A 17241-nucleotide genomic window follows, 5' to 3' on the forward strand; every position below is an offset into this window, starting at 1 on the left:
ACATTACTGAAACCCCCTTGAAGGGAAACCTGTTGAAGGGGTTTTATTTAGCTAAGAAAATGAATAAAATGAAACATCACTGTGAAACTTTTCTCCATGTATAGGGGACATCACAGGAAACTAACAGAGAGCACTATTTGTCAACAGTGCTTCAGTGACACAGAAAAATGGACCAGCAAATATTTAGCAACTGTTCCGACTTCTCCACCAGCATATAGTTTTTCTTGCCTCCATAATTTAGGGAAAACATAACAGTATTTTTCTTCACAAATTATATACATTTAGCCTGTTTTTGTGGCAGTCAACCACAGCTCAGACAAATGTGATCTTACCCACTAAAAGAATTTTACTTATTTTTTAGTAAGACAGAGCATGTTATGCAATACCAATGAAACTCAATTATACAGACAGACCTGGAATACATGGCCTTTGAGAAAGATCTAATTCACACTTTAGACAGAAAGCAAGTTCTACAGCTCAAGCCAGTCTCCTATTTTCATCATCTTTCAAAGACTTTTACCTATTTTCAGCATTAAAGCTATAGACTTTTCCCATAAGATATTATAAAACAATAACCACCCATGCTACAAAGATAACATGAGGTTCTTGGGACATTTAAATTCAACATATATTACAGTGGCCTGTTGTGAGCTATGTATAGCTAGAAAAATCAAATTTCATCTGCCACTCTGTCAGGCTGCATTCCGAAGTCAGTTTGTCACTGCAGCAAATACCAAGATATTTATCTTCCCTGGCTAGGTTAATCTTGTGTTCCATAATTATCATGACTGCAATAAACACATTCAGTTTTCTCCCTGTATTTGTGAATTATGCCAATTTGGGAAGAAACTGAGTTTAAAGGGGGTTGCTTTTGCTTACTTTCAACTTAAAGGCAACAGCAAAAATTAAGTAGTATATTGCATTGGAAATTGTATTTATTACTAGACCTATGACAATAGCTTTCCAGTTAACTTTTTAGCCTCAAACTAAATTAAAATCATTACAAGGTCACCACATTTAAAGCATTCCAGGCAGGAAACAGATAGAGTACTATTAATATAGTTGGTAGGCAATATCTGTCTGTAAATGTGTGTGTGTAGGTACAAGCAGACATATGCACACACACGTTTTGATGAATTTTCCACAGCACTTTCTTGGGATTAGTTTTTTTTTCCCCTCCTCCTTTCGTTTCCTCTGATCATCTGGTAAATCCTTAAGATTCAGCATGTTCCAGGAGTCTGCAGGCCTGGAAACTTCACCATCCCCCTGTGCAACACAGCTAAACAGCACCTAGTTCCAGATTTGGCTTATTTGGGCTGGTGGGGCTCTCTTCACTGCACACTGTAGTTGTGCCCTAAAGCTGTCAAAAACATGGTGAGCCAGGGACCTTTCCTGCTAGATGCACTATCGTTCCTACTGCAGAGTATTAGCACCATTCCTGCTAACATCTGCTCTCCTGTTGCTTTGAGTAGGAGAAGACAAATATCACCTTTGTCCCTGCTCTCAATGACAACAACCATGCGAACTCCCAGGCTCAGAAATACACGAACCAGGAATCTTTTTCTTGGAATACCAACAAATCTCAGCTTTTTCCTTCCTGATTTCCTCTGAAATGCACTGACAGGTAAACTGGAGAGAGAGAAAAGAGGTAAGGAAGATGACTATGCCTGGAGTCACTGCAGGCTTCTGTGTACTTGTCAAAGGCAGATCAAGATTAAAACCTTGAATTGTTCCTCATCAAAAGGCAAAGTACAATGTGTGAGGCTCTAACAAAACATTGAAAAGAACGGTTTTGTTTAGAAGGTTGAGCATATAATTTAGAGGATGCAAAAGCTGGAGCAAAATCCAGACCCCAAAACCCGTACATTTTGATTGGCTGTAGCTTGCAAGAATGTGGCATCTGCCACTGCATCACTTCTAGAAGAATGAAAAGTGAACAGGCTTCACCTAAACTTAGCAAAGGTGAGCTACATTTTATGATGTTAACGAAGCCCAAGCACGGGCAAAAGCTTAACAAATTAGCAAGGCTCTAGCTAATTTGTATTCACAGGGTCAACAAAGGCATACAAAGTAGACACAGGAAGAAGCAGAGTTTCCAAATCTTGTTCCCCTCCCTTTTTAGCACAGCATTCAAGAAGGAAACAAGAAGATACAAAATCAGGCACAAATCCTGTTCCTTTAACTGAGATGGACTTCCAGAACCACTGGCTTACTAAACCTCCCTGTGCTATTTCCATTTCCTGAACAAGAATAACGTACCTACCCATCTGTACATTGTTATGCTCAAAATTCACCCACGTTTGCAAATCACCTAGAGACCTCAGAGATGAGACAGTAGCATGATGTGAAATACAGTTATCTCATTAGAGGAGGGAATACATGTGCACATGCATAGGTTTGTTCCTGTCAATATTTGTTTCAGTTTCCCCAAACTTCCACAGTCTCCATATAAAAATGAAATTTCTACTCTTCTAGCAAGTTTAGACAAGCTTTCTAGAACTTCACCAGATAATGAGGAGAATAAATTGGAGGTTGTAAATCCATGCTCCTATGAGGAGATCGAAACAGGCATAATTGGGTGACTTGCAGAGATCTGGGGCTATGTCACTGGAAAAGTAAAATGTGCTTAAAGAACATCTCAGGTGGAGTGGATAAAGTCACCTTTGGCTTCTGCTGCAGAGATGGCAATATGCCAAAGTGAAGCACAAATCCAGAGCCACAAGCTTCATTAGCATAAGTAACAGGAGATTAAGCTGAGAGAATGTGCCACAATGACCCACAGGTTCCCCAGCTGTACTAAAAATAGCTGCACAGGAGTAGACAAGGTACCCTCCAAATGCAGGGCGGGGAAACCCACAAGGTCTTAGGGAACCTATATCCAAAGAGGCTTTATTTCTCTTTTTAAAATTTTTTCTTGGTAACTTGAAAATTCATAATCCAACAACTACCTCTATGTGTAAGAACATGCATAAAAGCTCAAAATAAATCTACATTTACTGAAGGATGAAATAGCATATTCAGGTAGAGCTGTCTGCTAGACAGAGTCTTCCTGCAGGGGTAAATCCAACCAGGATGTCAGCAATTGCAGTGAGGGCTGATGAGGAGGAGAAGGTGGTTCAGTATGTAACGGAAAAGACACAAATCTGAAATAAATCCAAGAGCTAAGGGATGACTCATTTTATACAATTATATTACTAACAGTGAGTGGGCTGTAGGGACTGGTCAATACCAAATAGCGGTAAATGCCACCACAGCTATTGAGTACGACTGGGAGGTGGTGGAGACCACATCCGCTGATTATTTTTCAGTTTTAAGCATATGCTCGTAGAAGAGTTAATGTGATACACACAGGTCAAAGTGACAGCAACATACCTGTCCTGTTTGCTTTGCTTGGCTTGGAATCCAATCTGCATCCTTGGCAGGACGACTGTGGCATGCAAACCAGGTTGATGTGATACTTGAAATAGGTATGTCACTTTAGCTTTTATCTTAGAGCTTCAATATCCAAACAACTTATTTTACACCTCTACAGAATGGTATGTGTTAAATTTAACATAAGTATTAACTACTGGCACTGTCAATCTTGAATAGTACCTACAGGCATCATAAGATACAGCACAGAGAGCAAGTAAAAAGGAAGTTGAAGTGCAAGGAAGATGTAGCAAATATTAAAAAGTAAAATAAGAGATGAAAAGAAAATAACATGAAAGACAAGAAGAAACACATCTTCATTTTTAAAACTGTTAAGCATTAAGTAAAAAAATTAAATCATAAAAAGATTGTTCCAAAATAAAACTTATTTCATTCAGATATCTTATAAAGGCCATAGACCTTTAAGTAACTCTAAGACAACCCCTAAAAAGTAACTCTAAGACAACCCCTAAAAAGAAAGTGTTCCTAATTTTCGGTTTGTTGGCTGATTTTAAATGCATTAGCTGTTGTAACACTGACTACAGAGAATAGAAATGAACTACTTGGATTATGGCAAAGGTATGACAAAAAGTCAAATAAATGCCGAATAAAGTGATTTTCTCAGTTAAACATCAAACTGGGATGTAAACGCACTTTCTGAAAAATGACAGTTGCGATGCCTTTTTCACTTCGTGTTTAACGGCAATGAGTTCCAAAGGCAAAACACAGAGTGTAAGAATGGTTCTCCTTTCTCACGGGAATGCTTTTAAATTTCCCCAGATATGTTCTTCTTCTTGTATTTTAGAACCGACAAAGGACAGAAACATACTTGCCCTATCATACTCTTTATAACATTAGTTCACAGGGAATGAGACTAGGTATTCCACCACCGATTTCTATAAATCTTTTGATACAGAAGATATAGAAAAGTGAACTTGCTGCTTCTGTCATTTGAGAGGTTCAGCTTGAGATAAAACTTAGGATGGGCTCAGGGGCTCTTCTTCCATAAACCCCAGTTTCTGTTATGCTCCCAAACAGACCTGAACAGAGGGCACCGATTCCAAAAGATGTACTTTGTGACATTCAGACACTAAGCAGGAGATGCAAGGCTGGTCCATACAGTTATCTGTAACATTTTCAGCAATCATATGCCTGTGTTTCAGCGTAGTGCAGCATCTCCCTTTCTGGGAATGGTTTCCTGACAATATGCTTCCTCAGTTCTCCTCCCCACACATACACATGCAGCGTTTCCCGACAGTAACAGTCCATTTCTGAGGACTGTTGCCCTAGAGGACATGTAATGGTCAGTATTCAGAAACACAGAATAAATTACTTGAGTAGCTAAAAAGGAAGCAATTAATCATCTTAATTATTTTATTCAAGGTTTTTCTCTCTCCTCCTATCCACTCTCCTGAGGGGAAAAAACTCAATCACTCTCATGCTGTTTACTTTCCAGGGTTAACAATATTTACTTTAATATTAAACTTTAGACTTGCTCTTAAATGGCTGTAAATAGGATTACAAGGGAACAAATCTTTGAGGGCTTGAAACTTCATCTTTTTTTTGCTCTGAGCTGAACATATGCACCATGAGAGCACCATGCTGAGAATCATTTGAAATGCACAGAGACAAACAGCCATTTTCTAAATATACAAAAAACCTGACCGCTTTGATGTGTTTTTTAGACCCAAGTAACTTTTCTACATGTAACTTTTCTCTCCTCTGTACTCTTAAGGGACTCAACGTTCTTCAAGCAGAGATTAAAAAAGAAATGAAACCTGTTTAATTTTAGGTGTGTCTTACTCCACCCTTACTTCTCTTGCCAGGAAAGGAAATCTCTCACTGTTTCAGATCTGTTCTGGCTTAATTAAGTAGGTACTTAAAGACCTACTCTGTTCTTAGTGCTAATAGTAACAATCAAAGTGTTTGATACTGCAGCCTGGTAGGCAATACAGTATCAAAAACCCCTGAATGAACAAGCCAAAATTTAGGAAACTACAACAAAGGAAAAACGTGATTAATGAAATTAATCCTGCTTCATGCATAGATGAGCTTTCCCTCACTGAATTTTCAAGTTTTGTAATAACTCACTGCATATCTCTTATGTTGTTCTTCAGCAATGGAGTTCATTATGTACTACAAGGAATTGGACTATTCCAGTCTACTTTCCAGCGTAATCAAGCAAGACAAATGACTTACAGGTGCTAAGCATCATGCCAGTGTACAAAGAAACATCACAGATCTTAACTAAAAATGCATCTGCAGTGAAGATTAAGATTTTTATTCCGGTAATGGGTTGGGGTGATTTAATTTCTTTGGTTACAAGAAGAGAAAGTACTGCCAGCCTTCCATAAATACTCTTTGACTGGTCTCCAGAAGTAACAGATGAGAGACACGAACCTGGTTTCTTTTAACCACTTTGCTGCCTCCTCCATAACTCCATTTTTCTGAAGGTAGAAAAGATATCCAAGAAAAGCCAGATTTCCATGGGTGTGTCCACTGAAGCCTGACATTCACCTTGAGGTCTAACCCTGTTCTCTAACTTACACATAAAGAAGTCAGAAATAACATCTCACAAATCTGAGAAGTGGGTCAAAACCACTACTGGCCTGCTGTACAATTTGAATACCAACAAATAAGTAAAAATAAATAGCACAACCTGTCTTACTCCCAGCAAAGGAATTGTGGCTCTTTACATTTCCATTGTGCTGAATTGCGCTTCCTTTTTAAGGCCTAGAATCCCAATGACTAAAACAAAGCTTCTCCCATTTTCAGTGTAATCTTGGAAGCAGAACTCCAGCAGTTTTCCAGGCAGAAAGGAGCTTGGTGTTGTCAGACTGCCAACAGCTGAAGCTCTGAGAGCCAACAGTGGGAAACAAAGTGGTTTAATTCAAAGTCACAAGGTTGATATCAGTAATGAATATGATAAAGTGGTCTCAAAGCAACGCTCACGGCACATAGTATCTTCTGACTTTTTACTCTTATTTCCCAAAATGCATATTTTTTTTTAAAGTATAAACAAGTTTCTCTTGAGATACAATTCACACAAGGCTCCAGCTGGGTGCTCCAAAGTGGCTCCTGAACATAACAAAACTCTGAACAGACCCCACCCCACATCCATTCACTCTTCATGCTTCCAACTTTCCTTTTACGGGAAAATACTTTTATGGAATGACTGGATTGTTTCAAACTTGGATCGCGTTAGCAATGGCGGAAGAGGAGCACAACTTCCAGAACACAATCTGTTACAGTAGACAGCTTTCAACATCCTGCAAATGACAACTTGCTTTCGCCCCATCTGCTACCAGTACAGTAAGATTTAAAATGTTCTCAAAATGAAGACACAATGGATTTTCTCTTCATTAATTACCTCAGAATGATGAAACAACCAAAATGCTTTAATAGCATCTTTTTTAAATATATATAACTGCAGCAGAAACAACGGATAACATCTGTACAACCAATGTATTGTGAAATGCCAATAACACCCATTTGAGTAGTGCCTTTTTTTTTTTTTTTTTTTTTTAAGGAAAGAAACTACATTTTCTGTGTTTATTTTTATGGCATATCTTTTCAATAAACTTTTTCCTCTCTTCTGTTAACTCTTTTGAATGGACAGCATGTCACAGTCACAGGCTGTCACCAATTTTTGCACCAAATCTCCTGCACTTTTAAGTAGTTAAAAGCACATAAGCATCCTTGGAATGGGTTAAAACTCAAGTTTGAGTCATATGTTATGAGTGCAGGCAATGAAAAATTCTGATGCATGCAATCTCTCTCTGGTACGTAAAAATATTAGCAAAGCCAAAGCACTCTTGAAATTGCTCAAATATAATTCCTCATGCTCCAGTTCTTATTTCAGGCGCACACAGTCTACATCGATGGTAAACTAGTAATGATGCCTTTTACATGATGAATTGTCATCTATCTTTTTAGGCCACGTTTAGGATAAGTACCCCTGGAGTGACACACTGTTTCAAAGAGAGAGAGGTTTCATTTTACAACCTTCCTTTTTTCACCAAGGATCAGATGTTGTCCACACCCATCTGTTCTAATATCGGTTATCCCTAAAAATTACCAACCTTGACTCATTACCTCCTGTCAATTTAGAAAGCCCACTTGGAATAATCCTCTCTGACCTCATTATGGTGGGTTGACCTTGGCCAGCACCCATAAAACCCACCACCCCCACCGCCCACCCCCTGCATTGTTCTGGCCCTGCCTCTCCAGGGAAGTACTGATGTGGGTGAGGCTAGTGCTTCCCAGTCCCATACCTATGCTGGGGGTACACAGAATTGCTTTTCCAGTCTTGTCCATGTGGATTTGTCTAGCAGTACCAGTATTAGTTGGTTTTTTTCCTTTAAACTCACTTGAGAGAGCTGGGACAATAGAAAATCCCAGAGAACAAAATAAAACTGATGATTTCAGCACCGATACACCTCTCCTCAATAGTTATATTGTGCCTTTTTGTATTTCTAAAAATACCTGGGGCAAGGTGTCAAACCAGAAAACTGTGCTGCAACACAAACCAAACACCTGGGGGTTTCTCTCCTGAATTATAATAATGCATACAACTGTCTTGACATGGCTGTTCGCTCAGCTAAAAAAATGTCTCCTGACCTGGCAGATACCAACAAGTTGCATAAAACAGCAGAGTACATTGGTGCTCTAAATTGACACCTCTGCCTTTCCCACATCTAATGGACTAATTCATATTTTCTCACTTTCAATGCAGATGTTTTTTTCTCCCTCTCTTTCAGTTTCAGTGTTTCTATTGAAGTACAGCTTGTGAAGGATTCTCAATGACATACCTATCTCTAGCTCACAGAGAAACTGCAACTAATATGGGGACCTCTGTGTTTCCATGGCATCTCAGAGTCATCAATGGGTGGTTTGTTGCTGTATAATACAATTACCATTCAGTTTATAATTCTCAAGTTGTGTGTCAGTAATAAAAAGGCCACAAAATGCAATCCCATTTCTGCTTATATATGTTACAGCTTCACAGCTGGCCGAGGTTTGCAAGCCATCATTCTGCATCTGGTTTTGAGAATACAAAGCAGACCCTTCACATTAATTATATATCATTCCCTAGAGCAAAGTAGTCACTTTTCTCTGTGCTTTGTCATGTGCCACATACATTGTTGTCACATGATAAATAATAAAATATTCACATTAAATAATGAATTTATAAGTGTTCTACTTCCTAGACTTCAGCAGATTTAAGAAATTGTGTGATAAATGTAGCCCGACACAGATGCTTGGGCTGCTGTTTATTCTATGGGTCAGTCGGATTGTGCAGAATCCCATATGAAATACTGGTTTCATGAAGGACTCTTGCAAAATTAATTTACTTGTTGCCACAGGAATAATCCTAGTTGATACTCTTCAGCAACACACTGTTTACCTACAGTTATGGAACTTTTATCTGCACTAAACTTTGGTTAATGCTGATGATCAATAGTCACATTTAGGGACATAAAGTTTAACAAACAGCGCTTGTAAGCGTGGGATTAGACAATGAGATATTACTACTTAAAGCATTTTTAACTTGCTAAAAGAACTTTACAGAAATCAAAGCATAGCTTCTCTGAAGGAAGCAAACCATTGAATCATAGAATTATTCACGTTGGAAAAGACCTTTAAGACTATATTTGTCCTTTCACATTGAGGGCAGATGATGGTGCCGGTTTTGGTTTGCATGTGGTGCCAAGGTATGTCAAGCATTTTGCATTTCTGCCTCTTAGTTACATCCTTAAATTAGTACCCTGAGATGCTGCTTATAACCCTGCCTTAGGATTTGTTTGATCTTGATTCAGGTTGTATCATAACTGATAGCTTATTTAATCCACTAATTTCTGAAGTTTTCAAAAATAAGAGAACTTGTGAATAAATATAGTCACTGGGATTTACCAACATCTGTCACATGCTTTTTATTCTTGGCTTCTGAAGAAATATCTGAAGAGACACATGCATACAAAGATTTAATCACGGGATCAACTGGGCTGGCAATTCATTTCAGTATTTTTGAAATGTTTTGCTAAGTACCAAATTAATTTGTAAGATAAAAATCCCTTGTGCTTTTCAATAGTCTAAAACAAGGCTACTAAGAAATGAGAAGTCAGTAGTTTTAGTGCTAGTCTGGGAGTCATCACACACATTAAACCATAAACATCTTGAAATGCTTAACAACCTTATCTTCAGCCTTCACTCACCTCATATCTTAATGGCACCAAAACTATTTCACCAAAGCATCCATCTTAAAAGATTCCATCCATTATGGCTTGGAAATATATAGGTGTAACATTTTCCATGCATGTGCAGTTATTTAATACCTTTATTTTCTGTCTTGGTATCAAACCTGATTCAGTCACAGTTCAGGGGCTGCAGTCATTACTGAAAACAACGGGTTGCTTTTGTCAGTGTTTGCAGTCCTTATCTCATACTGGACCAACAGCGAATGAAAAGCAGCCTAGGACTGCAAACTGAAAAGTCTTGTCTTTGACAAAATCCTACTTTTAAACAAACAGGTGAAAATTCCAGCTTTCCCTTTGAAAAAGTGATGTTTGTACCTAAGGAATATTTATTAAATAGCATTTAGGACCATTAGTAACAAATTACAGAGGAGTTCCCATTATAAATGTTATTTTGTAATAAAAGGAAATAAAGATGTGTTAAATACAAGCATACTGTGAGAATATATAAATGGTGTTCCAAAAATACAAAATGACAAAATGATGAACCTTTTCCCAATATCTTTGCAATATTTACTGCAAAAACATATGCGACCCACAGAATGGCTATATAAAAATAACAGGCTGCTCATAAAAAGAAAGTCTAGAGAAAACAGCATGTGGTGGCTTTATTTAGTGTGGCTTTTAAGTTTCAGGGAACCAGATCAATACATGTGATCAGGAGTGAATGCTAAAAGAAGTTGACCCCATAAAAGAAATTCTGCATGCTCTTTAGTCTTAAGCATCAGGAGGACACAGAAAGAGGTGAAGGTGAAACTAGATGTAGATTAAGAAAACACAAGTTTCCAGTAGCTTAGATTTTGTTCAGAATTTGCTTTAACTTTTTTCTGATCTACCTTTTTCCTCAGTTGTGACAAGTCATGGTCAGGAAGGAGGAGAGTGGAAGGAAAAAAAAATAGAAAGAAAAAAAGAGTCTTCGTCAGCATCGGTCAAAACTAAAAGTATCTCTGACCATTTCAGCATCTTGAATTTCTGTATCATCAAACAAGTCAGAGTGCTGGTTGCATTATGTGCAATAAAACATTTAGGGACATGTAAATGAAAGAAACATCTTGGAAAGAACAGCACTGTAATGGAAAACACTAAGCTGGGTAACTCAAGGATATTAGTGAAAAACAATGTGCCTAATCTTGATTTACTCTTCTGATTTTCCTTAGACTAAGATCTATTCTAAAGATAACAAAAACTAAAGAAACTGCAGTGCAGCTGGAGGTTCTTAATTTTTCTAAACAGGTGTACCTTGCATCCTTATTCTCAGATGCTCAGATCATAAAGAAAATTACAAAGAAAGATACAATTAAAACTATTATTATTCAATGTTTCTCCCATTTCTGGTAAGGACCTGATTTCCCTTTCCACCTTCTCATTTCAGCTCTCCCTCTTTCATTACTGTATGACTGGGTCTATCATGTCCAGGGCATTTCAGCAAGGACTTCACACCTGCATTCATCACTTCAATTCTGCAGCGAATCACTTGGACATTTCAGAGCTAGTGGCACAGCACAAAGAAGATCCAAGACCGTCTGTACCTTGTAGTTTAAGAAGGAGATGGGCTATATCCACCAGTTATGACAGGCAGCAGAACAGTAAGCTGAAGGCTTTCCTGTTATTTCTAATTTAAATGTAGTAACCTTCTGGTCTAATTTCACCAGAATCAGAAAAAGAAGCAAGAAAATAGCAGCCTTCAGAAAATTCTCACACTTTTCTCTAGATGTCCTCACTGACCAAAGTCCAGCAACTGGTTCAGATAGATGGGTCTTTCCACTGCCCTTCATTCCTTCCAGCACCATGCAAAAAAGTTAGCATGGTGTTTAGCAACAACCAGCAGCTTCAGGAAATATCAGCATTTCCTACGGAGACTAAAACTATGTGATTACAGGGATAGATCGTCTAACACTCTGTAAAAAAAAAAAGAAAAAGTAAAATAACCCTAATCTGGGCTGGGGAGAAAGGATATCCTCTAGCATTTATTATCAAATAAACACTCCCAAATTTTGTAACAATTATAATTCTCTTACATGGTAAGAATAAATAACTAAACCCACAAAGTTTGAACTCTGGCTCTCGAAGGACAAAAATATTTCTTTCTTTGCTAATAGACATAATTCACTAATATATTTTTATCATTACGTGATATTTCTTTGTGGAAAGCTTTTTGGCAGTGCATAACCCTTGGACAAGCTTGGCTCCTGCATGTGCTTTTCCTCATGGTTTTTTTATGCAAAGTGATTACCATCCATTCATCAGACGACTGCCTCACGGAACACCTGAAGCCCCTCCATTCCTCGCCTTATGTGCCATTCTCCCTCCTTCTGCTCTCCTCATTACAGTGGATTTTAAAATGGGCAGATTTTGGTGATAGAGAGAAGGAGTACACCTCTTTCTCCTGGCTCAGCTTCTCCTGACCGTTGCCCAAGATGGTCAGATGCTTCCCCACACCATGGGTACCTCTAAACTAGAATTTCCACCTTATTCAGCAGGAACCACAAGCTGAGTGAAACAGCAGCTGACCAGCATCAGAAAGCCAAGCAGTGCTGCACTACACACGTCTACCTGCTGTCAGAAGGAACATTCAGGACACATCAGGATGGGCTTATTCAAAGCAAGAGGTTCTGCAGTGTCGGTGGACAAAATCGTACAGGAAGCACATGTGGAAATAAATGATGACCTCACACATTTCAAAGGCTTTGTTTCTGGTTAAGACTATCTATTAAAATAAAAAAAAAATAATAATAAAAAATCATCATGGTCTAGTCCAAATAAAAGGCTGAACAATCTTGTAAAACTAATAAACTTTGTTTCTACCATAGCTGATCTCCTCACATGCTTGTGATGTTAAGCACGGAGTATGTAGCTCATATCCAAAAAGGTCTCCTCAAGGTCCTAACTCTTGGGACAGGTTAACAATGCAACACTGCTTTCTTGCAAGACTCCTCCAACAAGCAATAGGTCCAAGCACAACCTGATTTTGTCTAGAGCTTTTTCAGAACCATTCTAACTCACATGTCCAGCTCAGTACTAAAATTTCAATTTCCTACAGACAATATTAAAAAAAGGTCAGTCCCCAGTCTTCTAAACTTTGTTACTCCTGGAATGTCAGGCAGCTGTCATTTCCCTCCTGGGCAAGTTTTCCTCACTGACTGGAGCATCTCCCTACCCCAATTCCCTTTTACAGCAGTAAGAACAAGACACTGACTGAACTTTCAAGTGCTTCACCCAACAGATGTTGATGGGAATTATCACTGCTCTGCCAGACTGCTTCAGCTGATATCCCTAATCTCCATTTTTGCCTGCCCCTTTCCCTGCACTCACCTCACACCTCTTACTTATATCCTGTTTTTTCCTCCTCAGTTTGTGTACCTAAGTATCAGCATATATCTTGATATGTCTCTTTCCTTCCTTGAATTAATATATGTATTATTTTTTTAAATAGTCTCTTTCCTTTCTTGAATTAATATATGTACCATATCATTTACATATATGTAAATCTGTGTGCAAGTAAGCATATTTTTCTTGTGTTGTCACACTGTCTAGGACTACAGATTTCTTATCCTTAACTGGGATTAATAACCAGAATCATGTGAAGGAGCACATACAACCAGCTTCCACCTCAGTCAATAAATAATGCTTTACTTTTTTCTTAATTATGAACGGCTGGCATATGAGTGACAGCTCCCTGTGCCCTTGCACACCTTTTAGATCACATTTCCAAGAAGAGATCTGAAAACATCGGTCCCATATCTAAATATAGAGTGAAAGATGTCAGCTTTACAAATTAATTCAGGAAGACAGAATGAAAAAAGGATTTATGTGTAAGGACAAGAGAAAAATCTATGTGCATCAGGCTAAAGACAGACTGATACACGATTGGATATCTGCATGTATGTACAGTGGAAACATCTGCTGGCTCTTATTGCTGCTTCTCCCCTCTTTTCTTCTTCTATTTCCATTTGTTTGCTTCCCAGCCCTTTTTGTTGAATGTAGGTGCTTTTTCCTTATCATTATTTTTCATCTTTGATTACTAGCTTGTAAAATAATAAAAGGAAAGGAAAATGGAGAAATTGTTTCCTCTAACCTCTCCAGATCTAGAATTTCATGGCTAAGGTCCAACTCAATGCTTAAGATTTAGAATTGTTATTTTTAATAATAATCATTATATACTGGGGCTTGCTCATTAGACAGGAGTGTAGAACTGTAGCTCTATTTATAATCAACAGCTAGCTCCACCTAGTGTCGTCTTAATTCATCAGCAAAACAGAAAGCTAAAACCAAATACTATAGATAAACAGAAGCAAACTATAAAATCACTTGTTCAGCTGGATGATGGCCACAGGCAGCATGCAGTTATGATTACCAGCGTCGCAGGGAAAAGACCGTTTTAAGTAACTACTGTATGACAATAGCCAGCCAGCACTCTTGAGACAAGGAGCGACCAGCACCTTTAGGGGTATAAATATAATATATGCAACATAAAACCGTTTTACTGCTACCCTGAAAAGGTGAATGGCACTTAAGCTGTTTAGATGGGTTATTCACTCTATGGTTTCATCATCATCAACAAGGACAATTATTGTTAAATTTAATAGAACTCTGATATAGAAAAACTTTTTTTTTTTTATTGTCATCAAAACTATGAAACTATTTTTGGCTATACAAACCCCACAGTGATCCTCTCCATTAGTAAGTACATCTCCCCTACCAGCAGTCACAAAATAATTTAAAATGCCTCTAAGAGATGATCAAAGCAAGGAAATGCTCAAACTAGCTAACAGCATATCAGTTTTACTGATCTTTACCTGCAAACTTTCTAAAGGCTTGCTCACTGCTGTATATCTAGAAACATCTATCTTTCTAAAACTGTTACAGCTTTAGTCAGCAACATTTAGGGTTTAATAGGCTGATCTCCTCTTGACAAGACTACATAGAGTACAGCCAGCAAAGTAACTTAAAATAAAGTCAGAAAAGTAAATATCCAGTATGACAAGATTTTCTTGCTCATCACCTTGGAAAACCCAATAGACCTAATGAAGAAGAGAGTTTACATTGAAAGAAAGCATTTTGTAAGGCAAAATAATCCAAATAATTTGACATAAGCATATCCTGTGAGCTTTTCAAGCACTGTTTGAATGGTTGTTGGACCTCCAAAGAGGAAGGAAAGTGAGGTCCTGGCTTACATTTAGAAACACTTTTACTTCTTAGATTGAGGGCAACCCACACCACCAGAACTGACGTCTGTTTTAAACCTGTTCAAATCACCTGTTCAGAACTGCTTAGCAGTTTCACCCTAGTGGTGATAAAATATATTTCAATATGTACAGTATACATTTAACGACCGTTCACTGTGACAGAGAGTATATATGTTGTTGGGGGGTAGGGTGGGGTGTTGGGGTGGGGGGTATGCAGGAGGAAGGAACATTTGTTAACAGGATAGATACGCCAAAGCAAGCACCTTTAAATTTTCCCAAACTTTCTCAAAATAGTCAGTTGAAAGTTATGCTTGTGACTTACCTACTTTAAACTATTCACAGCTAAATTCAAAGCTTATACGAAAACCTCACTGCAACAGAGTATGAAATTAATAAAATGCACACAAAAATGGTCTCTGATGTTTCAAAACCTAGAGAATATTCCCAGTTCTCCATAATTTAGCAGTTACTGTCATTTCTCATTAACAGCTTTCAAAATCCTGTCTGAAACAAGCTGATACAGAGAAATTAAGAGCAGTAATCAAGCGAGAAATGATAGACCAGCTGGGTAGGCATCAAGTTGGCAAAACGTGAATACAGTTCAATAGCTGAAACAGATGCTGGAGTTGTCGAGAAACCCTGCAGGAGATATTGATGTATTTTCTTTATATAATACCGAACAACCAAATAAATGTCATTAACTAAAAACTGATGGGGAATAAAACCTGTTGGAAAAACTAACTATAAAGAGAGACCTGCAATAATACCTTTTCATTATACCAAAACATTCAGTACACGCATCTTCATTTTCTCCAGATTCCTGAATATGCCAATATATCAATCAGAGCTTGCTAGTGAATCAGAGGGAGCCTTTCCCAGTCTTGTTTCACATTTGTTTGTTTCTATCTACCTGAGGCTTCACAGACTTAGAAAATACTTTATTCTTCACCCTCATTCTAACACAACACTCTCTTTCAAGCAAGCAGTTCCCCAAGCTCAGAGGCGAGCAGGAAAGAAAGCATAAATGAAACTGCAAAATCCATTTTGCACGAGGAATGTTTTCAGAGTTTCAAGACCTCAGCAACAAATCCTCTGCCATCGGCAGCAGCTTGTTCTAGCATATGCTTTGTCACGGTCAGTTTCTAATTACATTCATAATGATGCAATAGCTTTGATAATCCTACCTTCCATGCCAGCTGCTTTTCTTGTCACTCCATCATGCCAATAAGTTGGCTGCCGTAACAAATCAAGATAGTGCAAAACAGCATCTTTCCCCTGCGTCTGTCATCTTCCTGAAAGCATTCTATTACTGCCGACTGCTGGGAACCAGAAAGTCTATTTGAATTCCAGCAGCTCCCCTTTCGCATGATTCAAGTTAGGTTAGGTGGGCATGCCTAACATGATTCTCTCCATCATTTATTATGCAGCTGTTACACCGTCGGTGTGGTAACCACTCTGACTTTATCTGATACGTCAGTCTTGCGAACCTCTACCTCCGTGCAAACACATGAGCCACAGAAGCATCTTGCATTTAATGAGCATTCTCTCTGCCTAAAGAGAGTGCATCTGCAAATCTGTTTCAAATCCTCCTGCTTGCATCGTCCTCCGAGGCTGATGCAAATGTTTGAAGATTATTTTTTTATTATTATTCTTGCGTTTCATCTCTTCAGAAAGCACAGCTCTTCATGCACGCTTGAATTATTCACACTTCAGCTAAACGTTTGCTGATTTGTGTCCAACCAAACAGCACCTTCCCGTTGAAACTCTCTGCGCGAAATCTACTTCTGAATAATAGTGCTGTGCATTTAGGCTCTCAACTCTCTTTCATTCTAAACATGGCTTTTATAGCTACACCTCAACAAATACATTTAGTTCTTTTCATGCAATGAATAGCTGTCTAATGAGGGAACGGTACATTTTTAAGCAAATTATCTAGGTCTACCTGTAGGTGACTTCTGATTTTCGTGCTTTATACATTTTAGCAGTACGCATATAGCTCTGTTAGAGCATCTTGATATTCTTAAAGTGGTAAGAACACTACCAGAAGCTGGTTTTATGCCAGCCTCTGGAGGGGACTCTCAAATGACAGTTTGTTTAACTGCTTCCGAGTATCGTGAATTAAAGGGACAGGATAGTTTTGTTGTCCTATTTATATTTTCTCTTTGGGTGGGGGAAAAACATGGTTACGTCAGTGATTTCAAAAGAATATTAACAGAAATTGACATATACCCATCAATCATCCTCCAGGTTAAATAAGCTGCATCTCCTCCCACTACTTTTGCCTGCAGTTCAGAGTCAGGGCATTTCATCTTTAGAGTGTCTGCTTGCTCATAAGCTGAATAAACATCCCCAGCCCCACACTGGAAAGTTTGAATACCTGAGAGAGAAAA

General features: G+C 38.3%; 1 protein-coding gene across 1 annotated transcript in view; it reads right to left on the bottom strand.

Annotated features, from left to right (window-relative positions):
• The window catches only part of DMD (dystrophin), a 1160159-nt gene extending 1144103 nt beyond the window's left edge, over positions 1 to 16056 (bottom strand). Inside the window, exon 1 of the mRNA XM_055801176.1 lies at positions 16036 to 16056. Coding sequence (XP_055657151.1) covers positions 16036 to 16042 — 7 coding nt within the window. The 5' untranslated portion in view covers positions 16043 to 16056. The remainder of the gene's footprint in view (positions 1 to 16035) is intronic.
• Between the last annotated feature and the right edge of the window lie 1185 nt (positions 16057 to 17241).

This window comes from Falco peregrinus, chromosome 4 (assembly GCF_023634155.1).
Source record: "Falco peregrinus isolate bFalPer1 chromosome 4, bFalPer1.pri, whole genome shotgun sequence".
Lineage (NCBI taxonomy): Eukaryota > Metazoa > Chordata > Aves > Falconiformes > Falconidae > Falco > Falco peregrinus.